Genomic DNA, 11,864 nt, shown 5'->3' with positions numbered 1-11,864 from the left:
CCAACTCATTAATAGCCTAAAACTTATTGGGCCCACCAAGGCCCAATAATAAATTGGCTCACCCACGACCCACTCTCAAAACTAAATGGCAAGCCCAACACAAGGGCCCAAGCACGAATATACATATTCCTCTGGTCTAATACTCTATTGCAACAAGCCCAAACTCCAGGCCCAACACTCAAGGCCCAAAATGAGACTTAGCACAAACGTCCACAGTGAGGTTACGCGGGGCGTACCTCCCTTGGTACGCTCAGCATACTCACAATCCAGATTGGTCATCGGGGACACTGGGGCAGTACGCGGGGCGTACAGGAATTACGCTCAGCGTACTCCCCAGATTCACTCTTTCTACTCACTTGGTCTTAATCAGTTAAGACATTACCTCAAACCCCAGATCTGGACTCCCTAATGGATCTTACTCCATAAATTCAGTGACTTTAAGCCTTTGCATGGCTGGAAAGGTCACAAACACCCAAAACACTCACTCCCTTATCTCAAAAAGCTCATAACTCATGCATGGCTTGAATCCAATGACCAAGATTGGATTTTTATGACATTACACTACTAATCACACTCAAAGGGGTTGATCATAGTCTTTGGAGCTCACTATCTCATGAAGTCTCCACCTTTTTGGACAAAAACCCTAAAATACTCTAATATGATGCTCAAAACAAAAGAGTGAGAAAGATTGAAGCTTTATACCTCTATATGAAGCTTCTAACTCAGATATGCTCAGATCCAAGGCTTAAACTTCTCACTCCTTCTTCTCCAAAGCTCCTTCTTTACTCCAAGAACACACCAAGATTACTCAAGGCTCTCAAATGCACTCAAAAGCTCCATGAACAAAGGATTAGGGTTTTAGAGGGTTTATTAACTAAGGATGGTGGCCAGGAATGAGGCCATCTCATTCTTTATATAGGGACACATCCAAAGTTAGTGTTTCCACTATATGCCTAGTATGCCGAGCGTACCCTCTGGTACGCCGAACGTACTAGGTGGCTACGCTTGAAAATCATGCACACAAGTACGCTAAGCGTACACACATGTACGCCCAGCGTACTCAGCTGCCACCATTCTCAAATAAGGGACTGATCCTGCCACAACTTCAAACTTTCATTGCTTCCTCGATATAACCCCGATTCCCATGAACCTCAAACCCACGGAAAGGTGACGATATGCCATATGCTTCTAGTAACTCGTCGCAAACCCGAGACCTCCTCATGACCGGTTTGCATCCCATGAACCCTAATCACGGACGATCCGAAATAGGATGTTACAAGGATGCGTGATGACAACGTGTCAGGCGTCATTCCACCGTAAATTCCGATTGGAACAAACTGTGAGCTCAAGGGACACATTATTTCTAATCCCAAAGACATTCCATTTTCTGGAAAGGACTATGAAGATCCTTTTAAACACATTGATGAGGTGTTGGATATTGCCAATTACTTCCATGTTCCAAACTTTTCAAGAGATGTGGTACTACTCAAGATGCATCCGGTAACATTCACTGGAGATGCAAAGATTTGGTTGAAGTCACTTGCACCTGGAATAATTAGAAACTGGAACAACCTTCGTAAAAAATTCATTGAGCAATTTAGTCCTCCTTCATAGACAGTCATGTTGGATAAGGTGTCTAAGTCCATAACATTATTTGAGATGCACTTGACCCGACCCGCCATGGTCCATTTGGGTTGCACTTCACCCGAACAATTTGTATGGATAATCTTTTGAGAATAGTATGTTTATCATTTATTAATATATTATAAGGTATAATAGATTAATATGAAATCATATTATTTAATTAGTATTGATCTTAAATTAGTTGAGAATTAATTTAGTGATCAAAAGGTGACTAATTAAATATGGGCTCTTGTATTTATTTAGTGTGGGCTAATGCTTATTTAGTATGGGCTAGGCTTGCATGGGAGTCCATGGATGGTCCATGGAGCTTTTAACCCATGGATCCTTGGAAAGGAAGAGTCATGGGTATTAGGTTTTACATGGATGTAACCCTAATCCTCCACACTATATAAAGGAGTCTTTGGCACTTGATTTGGCACTAGTTGTGTGTGAACAAGAGTAGTGGCCAATTTCCAGAGTGTGCATTATTCTCTCAAGAGTTTTTCAAAGTTTGTGGTGATTTGTGATTTCCATTTGAGGCATCCACACTATTGGTTCTAGGCTCTCAAACTCCAAAAAATCAACCACCACTAAAAGGTATGTCATTCTACTAGTAATTTTATGATTCAAGTTCCCCATACCATGCTAGTTAGGATGTAAACCTTGGAAATTCTTCTTTGCATGTATTTTAGAGAAAACATAGATCCAAGGTTTATAGGGTTTCATATACACCATAGGAGTGTTAGAATGCTCAAAACCCAACAGTGGTATCAGAGCCTATGATTGTTTTCTTGAATACTTGATGCAAACTGTTGAAAAATCGAAAAATCTTGCTGTCTGGACAGTGGATTCGTCGAGTCCATGGGGGGACTCGATGAGTCCAAGCATATCTTCATCCTACTCGTCGAGTAGGTTCATGCACTCGATGAGTAGGAGGCCCTGAGTGCAAATTTTTGAGTTTTTTAGCTGGAATTGGACTAGAATCATTACACTAAACTGTTTTGGACTTATAAAACCTATTTTTGATATTGTAATGATTATGCTAATCCAATTTCAAAGGATATTATCAAAATTTCAAGTTTTGTATGTGTTCATATGATTATTAAAATTGTTGATATGGATGTTCATGAACTTATGAGTTTTGTTAGATCATAGGAATTATTTGCAAATTGTTTGTTAGTTAATTCTTGATCTTGATGTGTTTTAATGGAATCCATAATTTGTCCTCAAGTTGTGGATTACCAAAAGATTTTCTTTTAAATCCCATTAAAAACCATAGGTTACACAATTTGAAGAGTCTTTTTCATCATAAATAGTTTTATGGACTCCATAACTTGTCCTCAAGTTATGGATGTCCAACAGTCTCTTCACTAAAAGTTTTTTTTAAACCTTAACTAAACTCATAAGTTATGAAAATCCAAAAGTTATTGAATTGTTCAAAACTGACCCTCAAGTTTTGGAATTTGTAAAGTCTCACATACACTTTAGTTCCAACCCTTAGAGTTTTAAAAGTTTAAATTCAACCCTTATACTTTATAGTATTATAAGTTAATAATATATATATATATATATATATATATATATATATATATATATGTGTGTGTATAAGAGCAAGTCCGTCTTACCGTTAGTAGGCCTCATTCACGAAGCCAGTCTATAAGGAGGATATAAGGTTGTTGCCTATAAAATGGCAGCTTAATGGGTGTCCACTCTCACCCACCGTTTCCTTGACCGGTGGAGGGTCGCTAGCCAAACGGGTAGGACAAGGACTATAATTGTCATTAAAAGTATATTGATGAATACAAAGTAACTAAACCTTTTTATAAATCCCAATCTTAGTTACTTTAGGAAAATGTGAATTTGGTGCTAACCCATGAAATTTACACTTTGTACCTTACCAAGTTGTTGGTGGAGCGTGTGTGGTTAACCGGCACACTAACTTGGACTAGTAAGGATGGCAAAGGGTGACTTAATGTTTATCATAGATCGGTGGAGCGCGTGTGGTTAACCGGCACATTGATTAGGTGATAATATTAAGGGTACCAAGTGAATTTGCATGGTTATTCACACCTTCTTTTGTGATCCTCGGCATCCCAGTCACAAAACCTGAAGGGCACAATCGAGATTGAAATGTGCCATTGAAAAGTTCAATGAATCTCAAAGGACTCTAGGAGTTTCAAAACCAATTAAAACCTAATAATTTATTTCCTTTTTCATGGTGGAAATTGGTGAATCGTCATTCACCTACCTTCAAATATTCTATAGCTTGGATTACGGCATCCCTCTTCCAAGTTATAAAATAATGTGTTGGGTCCTAGCCTTAATATTTCATATTGGGTGTTATATTAAGGATTTTAAATCAACTAACTTGAATCTCTCCCATTGTAGATGTCTGGTTCAGACAATTATGATCTTCCCAAATCTCTTGGAACAAGCTTTCCTCTTGAAGATGATGTCCCACAACATCATGCTTCACTTCCTCCACCTCCTCCAATTATTCTCCCCGACTCACAAGATCGAAGACTTGAAAATTTCAAACTCACTCAAGTCCTATTGGATAGTAAACACAAGGATGGAAAGCCAGTGTGTGCACATGTCTTGGAGATGAAGGCACACATTGACCGGCTAAGGATGATGGGTGTTGGGTTCCTAAGAAAGCTGGCTATTGACTGGGTTCTTCAGTCACTTCCTGAGTCATATAGTCAGTTTGTTAAAGACTACTATGTGACAGATCTCGACATGACCCTAATAGATCTTACCTATTTGCTAATTGCTGCTGAATCAGCAATGATTTGGCACCATGGTCAAGCAACTTTGATTGGAAGGTCTGTCTCCTAAGCTGACATGGACATCCCAGAAATGATTCCTTCTCCTAAAGGGAAGGAATTGGCCATGGTCAAAAGTGATGATCATAAGAGAAAGGCCATTTTTGAGACTACTCTATATGATGGCTCATATGAGCCTGTGTGTTTCTATTGCCAAGGAAAAGGACATTGGAATCGAAGCTGCCCCGACTACCTGACATCTTTAGTCAGAATGTATGGTTCTGCTTCAGGTAAGTCCACTATCTAACTTTGTTAAGTTCCTAATTGTTGATTCTTAATACATGATGTGACTGGGTTTCATTTTAATGTTTTGCAGGATCAAGCAAAGGGAAGGAAGCTGAAAAGAAGAGTATGATGAATCTGATCGTGAAGATGGATTTCAATCGCATGGTTTGAAGATCGTATTCTTGAGCTACTACTTAGGAGTTATGATAGATTGCTAGGAAATATGTAATAGCATAGTTTCCATTTAAAGTTGCATTGTAAGGAAAAAGTTTTTTCCGGATTTTATAAATAAATAAATTTTTTTTTTACTTTATTTCATATCTCCTTGTAATGGCATTTATGGAAAGTTATTGTTTGTATTTTCTAGCAATAATGAATTTGATTCTTTCATCTGTGGTAGTGTCTAAATTTACCAAATAAGGAAAAATTCTCATCACCCAAGTTTCAATTGGACTGAAACTTGGAATCATGCAGGTTGTATTGTATGATGAATGAGAATTTTCATTTTTGGAAAGTTAAGACTAATTCCCTGACCACATGTATATGTGAGGCAGGTGAAAGACTAAAGGATCGGGTACACTGGGTGTGTGCAGGTCAAAGTCCACCACAAAGATTGATAAGACTATTCGTCATGATTTACTAAAGTTTAGTAAATATGGTTGTACCTACAAGTTTAAGTACAATTATGAAACATTGGAACAGTTTCAATGTATGGCAGGGTGAATGGGAAGAATCAAATTAGGCAGAAAGATAAAAGTTTCTGAAATCTGAAAAGATGGGAGAGTACTTTAGTATCATGTTTTATGATCATCTTAATGATTATGGAACCATATCACAATTTGATTCTCTAAGGACATCTTAGTGCATTTGTTTGGCTAAGAAGATGATTCATGAATTGTTGGAATGGATAAAATCAAGAAGATGAATCATACTCCATTCCAAAACAATTCTTGGAGTTATACTCCAAGATGATAACCTTGAGTGACATAAAGAAGGGTTTAAAACACTTATCAAATGTCTAGTAAAATGTTTTCTACTCTTGAACATTTGAAATTGGTAAGTTGTGTTGTCTTGGATAAAACAAAGACCAACTGAGACCAAGTGTGTGAAGTGTTTATCTTGATAAGAATCCGCACTAACTCTTGAATATTTGTTTGTTTGTCAAGGAATGGTTCTTGAAAAAGAGAAACTTATATGTCAAGAGGACAGTGGGAGTCTTAAAGGTCTTGAAAGTTTTAAGAACTAATCAAGGATAAAACCTATTGTTTATCGCTAGCACACGACTTGAGGTTTGTAACCTATCGTGTTGACATAATTCTTGTTTCTATGCCTATTTCGGTAAAGTTGACTATGTATGTGAGTTTTGTGAGTTCTCAATTGTGTGCATAACAACTTGGAAGCAATGGTGGGCCCTTGTGCTACCAAGAGGCAAGAAATCAAGATTGAACAAGTTCAATTCATATGATTTTGAGTTTGTCACTAACCTTGTCTTGTGATTATGGTTTTGAAAAATTCACATGGATAGAAACACATACACCATAAAATCTAAGTGTCATAAGGTTTCTTTCCGATTCATGAAAATGATGGTGAGGAAACACTTTCACTAAGTAGATTTTAAGTAGATAGCAATTGTGATATTTGCATTCTCAAAGTCGTTAGTGGAGCGTGTGTGGTTAACCGGCACACTAACATGGACTTGTGAGAAATGGCAAATAGGTCTAAACATTATGATTACGGCATCCCTCTTCATAATTGTTTAGACACACATGTGAGCTATCTAAGGAAAGATGTATGAGTGTGAGAAGCTTAGATAAAGTTTTGTCGAAGCATCTCGTATCAGGAATCTGAACTTTGGTGATGAAAGTCAATAAAGTATTGATTTCTAGAAGTCGACTTTTGAGTATATGTCAAAGCTAGTGGGAGCATAATCAATTATGATAAGTATTGTTGATTGTAGAAAAAAAAAGTTTCTCTTGGGAATGGTTGTTTTTGCTATAATTAAGGGAGAGGAGATTATACTTCATTTCAATTCTAAAAGTTTAGATTGAGATTTCAATCATCTTTAGTCAAGGATATATATATATATATATATATATATATATATATATATATATATATATATATATATATATATATATGAATTTTATGTTGGAATAGTTCAACGTAAGGGAATTCTATATATATTGCGTTCTCAAAATTCGATTATGATTATGGTATCCCTCTTCATTGTCGATTTTTGAAAACATGGCAAATAAAAAAATATTGTAGAAAAAGATTGATCTAGTATCATGTCTTTATGTGAGACATCATGAATCGTGTCCCATATGCTTCCAGTATAGGATTGATTACATATGCTATAATATTTATTCGTTCTAAATTTTCAAAAATTCCTAGAGCATTAAGAGGGAAAAAGGAATAGAACCGGATATGACTGAAATGATTAGGCAATTGTCGAGAACAATCTGAGGTTTTACCTAAGATTGGTTTCTCATGGACCGTTGGAAGTATGATGTTAAATTTTGGAAAGGGCCATATTGACATATTCCGAAAAGAGGTAGCTCTTGTTTAGAAGTGATAGTCAAAATGGGAATATGGAAATCTTTTCCATATTGGGAGTTGGATATTAAGAAACTATGAGAAAGTTAGAAACCTTTATGCAAGAAGGATGTTCAAAGCAATGTACTTTGAATTTGATACTTCATTTCAGTGGAATGTATTGTAATATCATTGGTCAAAGTCTTTGTACCTAGACATTACAAAACAATATTGCATAAAAGTGTAGAATCTAACACATTCGAGCGGTGACAAAAGTTTGAAATTCTTACACTTGTAATAAAGATTTTGGATTATGAAATGAGCATCATTGGAATCTTGTTCAATTGATCTATTTCACAAAGTAAGGATCATAGACAAACATAGTTTGCATACTTGGAGTATGGCATGACTATTGTTTATAAAACATAGTGTACATGCTTGGAGCATGGGAGAACTATTGTTTTAATTCAAGTATTAAGTTGATAAATCGAAACAGAATAATGTGTAATCAATACAGTGATAAATAAAAGGTGTTTTATTTATATTCATAAGTGTTGAGACCATATTGGATTCAATTATTCTTGTGTTTCACTTTGCATGTTTTGACTTCCATAATAACTAGGTTATTCTTTCCAAATGACTAAGTTATTCAAACTTCCACAGTCGGTCATACGTCGGAAGTAGGTATGCATTAAGACTGTCATGAATTGGGCTTGTGGATGAATAAAGGTGTTTAGACATTGCAATGGTTGCTACAACATTCATGAGTGCTCATAAGTTCTGAGTATTGGATTTAACCCACGCTCACTTGTATCACTTCATGGAATTTATCTCGAGTGATCGTGAGACGGTAATATCATATAATTCTTCAAACCTAGAGATATGAGTTTTTACCTATGAGTTGGTTGTACATTTATTGCACGAAAACGCATCAGTAACTTGATGTTATAAAACGTGCCTTTGTGTATAATTCAACAAGTAGTAGAACAAGCATATGAGTCGAAGTTTATATGTTCCTTTTAGTCCTTGGAGGATTAGAAGCGATATCTCGGCCCCTCGATGATTTTGTTTTGACCTATGTACCAGGCCCGGTCAGAACCTAATTGATGTGTTCAATTTAGTTATATGTCAAATAAATCGGAAATCGTGAAACAAACTGTTGGAGAATAAATACGACGTTGTTCCATGTATTTGTCCGGCTGATATCTTGAGAACAGAGGATTATATGATCACTTATCTGAAATGGTGCTTCATAGTTCAACAGAGTTTTGAGAGCTACGATTGTCGGTTGGTTCCTGAAGTCATATCCGCAAATATAGTTGTTAGACTTATCTAAGTGGGAGAATGGTGGATAAGGTGTCTAAGTCCATAACAATATTTGAGATGCACTTGACCCGACCCGGCATGGTCCATTTGGGTTGCACTTTATCCGAACAATTTGTATGGATAATCTTTTGAGAATAGTATGTTTATGATTTATTAATATATTATAAGGTATAATATATTAATATGAAATCATATTATTTAATTAGTATTGATCTTAAATTAATTGAGAATTAATTTAGTGATCAAAAGGTGACTAATTAAATATGGGCTCTTGTATTTATTTAGTGTGGGCTAATGCTTATTTAGCATGGGCTAGGCTTGCATGGGAGTCCATGGATGGTCCATGGAGCTATTAACCCTTGGATCCTTGGAAAGGAAGAGTCATGGGTATTAGGGTTTACATGGATGTAACCCTAATCCTCCACACTATATAAAGGAGTCTTTGGCACTTGATTTGGCACTAGTTGTGTGTGAACAAGAGTGGTGGCCAATTTCAACAGTGTGCATTATTCTCTCAAGAGTTTTTCAAAGTTTGTGGTGATTTGTGATTTCCATTTGAGGCATCCACACTATTGGTGCTAGGCTCTCAAACTCCAAGTAATCAACCACCACTAAAAGGTATGTCATTCTACTAGTAATTTTATGATTCAAGTTCCCCATGCCATGGTAGTTAGGATGTAAACCTTGGAAATTCTTATTTGCATGTATTTTAGAGAAAATATAGATCCAAGGTTTATAGGGTTGCATGTACACCATTGGAGTGTTAGAATGCTCAAAAGCCAACAAGCCAAACTCAAAAAGAATATTTCTAACTTCCAACAAAATGATGGAGAGGCCTTATATGAAGCTTGAGAGAGATACAAGGGATTGCTTAGGAGTTGTCCTCAACATGATATATATGTTCAACAAGAAGTGTCAATTATCTATCAAAGGATAAACGTAACCACGAGGCAACTTCTCGATTCTCAAGGACCAATGGCGAAGAAGGATTCAACTACCATGAAAGCTTTAATATAAGAGTTTGAAAAGAATTCACGTGAATACCACAATTCACATGAAGAGATTACTAGAAGCAAGGTAAGTGGAGATGGAGGAAGTGAGAACTAGGATGCTGTGATGAAGAAAGTAGATAATATGGACCGAAGGATGGCAAAGATGGATCAATCTATACATGCAATAAAAGTGGTATGTGATAATTTGAATGAGCCACATTTGACTAAGGATTGTAGGTTGGATGAGAATGGGAATTGGAAAGCTCAAGTCTGTCTGAAGACTGGAGGAAGCCTAAGAAGGAATGGTTTCCTTATGATGAATACAAGAAGGCCAAGGAAGAGAAGTTTAGACAAACAAGTCGATGCTTTTATCAAAAAGAGCAGCCACCAGTCGAAAAGAAATTTGAGTTCGTATCGATACTTGCATGCTTTGCAGCGGTTTTTGAGAAAAGACATCACGCGACTGATGCTACAATAAGAAATCAACAAGCCAAAATATCAAACATTGAAACTCAATTGGGTCAATTGACCGAACTCGTAAACGAGCGGTTAGCACATAAAAATCCCGATCCAAAACCACAATCTCACGTTATGGCAATATACACTGAAAAGAGGTTAATTGTGAGCCATTAGTGATCCACGATACAATTACAAGCAACCCTATCAACAACTAGAAGAAGTGAAGCACAAAGAAAAAATAGAAAATTGGTCTGTCCAATGCCCACGACATGGCAACCAAGAGACCACATCGTGGCCACTACATGATGAAAAACCTCCCTTTTTTGAAATCGTATCAACCTCCACCTCCTTATCCCTTTCAAGCCATTCGATACCCACTGGAGTCGAAGTAGAAAAAGTTTATGGAACAAGTGCTATCTCTCTCAATCAACGCCCCATTCCTCAAAATCATGGCTAAACTTGCAAAGTTTTCTAAGGATGTAATGACAAATCGGAAGGAGTTGGAAAAAGCGTTGACCATCGTGCTTAGCGAACTATTTTCTACATCCATCATTGAGGGATTACCAACAAAAATGGGAGATCCGGGCTGGCTGACTTTACTTTGCGAATTCAGCAATTCCATTATTGTAAATGCTTTAGCTGATTTGGGGGCGAGCATTAATATAATGCCTTATTCCTTTTACAAGAAGATTGTATTGCCAAAACTAAAGAGAATTAGAACGACAATCCACATGGAGAATCACTCACTTACCCATCCACGTGGAATTGTAGAGTATTTATTAGTCAATGTTAGGAAATTCGTTTTTCATGTTGACTTTGTTGTGATCGACATGAAAAAAGACGAAGACCTTCCCATAGTTTTTGGACGACCATTTTTTAGCACCGCACGAGAGCTTGTTGACATCCATGATTCCAAGCTTACACTTAGTGTGGACAATAAATAAATAACTTTTGGGATGAACCAACAAGAAAGACAAAGCCAATCTATGAATGAAATGTTAAGAGTAGATGATTTAGATGAGGCTCATGGAGAATAAGGAAAATGAGGAAGGAGTTAATGAGTTAGAAGAAATAAAGAAAATGATGGAGGAGGTGATTAGAGTTCAAAAGATACCACAAAAGAAAAAGGTTTTTACGCCCACAAAACCTCGAGCTTCAATTCTAATGACATTTGAAGTATTCGCGTTCACTACACCAAAAGTGGAAAATGAAGAAAACTATTCGGATGGGGATGTTGAGTGAAAAGGAGATTGAACAAGACGTAAAAGAGCCAATCCTTGACAAAATGGAAGAGGAAGTAGGGGAACAAACAGAAGAAGAAAGGAAGATGCAACTTGATGGAAAAGGAAAGGGTTGAAGCACAAACACAAGGACAACGCCAATATGAAGAAAAAAGAAAACACAAAGAAGGTGTATAAAACGCGAGTTAAGGCGTAGACAAGAAAGTGAAAGGAAAAGAAGGATAAAAAAAGAGACCCCACTCCCACCCACAACAACGTAGATTGGGAAGGAGTCCAAATTACGACTTCTTCAAAAAAAGCGTTTATCGGGAGGCAACCACGCGTTTTATAGAGTTTACATTTTCTATTAATTTTGATTTTTAGTTTTTCGTTTTCTTTATAATTTTTATTTAATCGAATGATCATGTGTTTCTCTAATTGTTAATTTAATTTTGTAGAATACTAAAGTAGGTGAAAGTAGTAGATGTGCTTGCACGAGGAAACCATTAGAATTCTTATAGAATCCTGAAGACCATAACTTTTGATAAGTGTGGGGTGCCTATCAGGTGACGGGAGGAATTTGAAAGAATTTTACAGAAAAAAAAGAGGTTTGGAATGGTTCTAAGCCATTAACAAAGTAAATAAATACATGTCTATAC

General features: G+C 36.6%; 1 protein-coding gene and 1 non-coding gene across 2 annotated transcripts; one reads left to right on the top strand and one right to left on the bottom strand.

The window, feature by feature from the left end:
- Positions 1 to 9,323: 9,323 nt before the first annotated feature.
- LOC145110064 (small nucleolar RNA R71) lies at positions 9,324 to 9,430 on the bottom strand. Its single transcript, XR_013709447.1, has one exon. It is a non-coding gene; the product is annotated as a small nucleolar RNA R71 (small nucleolar RNA).
- Positions 9,431 to 10,434: 1,004 nt separating this feature from the next.
- Positions 10,435 to 10,929, top strand: LOC145106049 (uncharacterized). The gene has a single exon (XM_079043092.1). It carries the CDS (start codon positions 10,435 to 10,437, stop codon positions 10,927 to 10,929), a length of 495 nt encoding a protein of 164 aa, XP_078899218.1.
- The last annotated feature ends 935 nt before the right edge of the window (positions 10,930 to 11,864 follow it).

This window comes from Lactuca virosa, chromosome 4, assembly GCF_052849685.1.
Source record: "Lactuca virosa cultivar CGN04683 chromosome 4, Lactuca_virosa_CGN04683_v6, whole genome shotgun sequence".
NCBI classification, from domain to species: Eukaryota; Viridiplantae; Streptophyta; class Magnoliopsida; order Asterales; family Asteraceae; genus Lactuca; species Lactuca virosa.
The sequence above is the reverse complement of the archived record's forward strand: the minus strand, read 5'-3'. Positions and strand labels throughout refer to the sequence as shown.

Coding starts and splice junctions, on each gene's coding strand:
- LOC145106049 (XM_079043092.1), top strand. CDS start 10,435: ATGGCTAAACTTGCAAAGTTTTCTAAGGATGTAATGACAAATCGGAAG.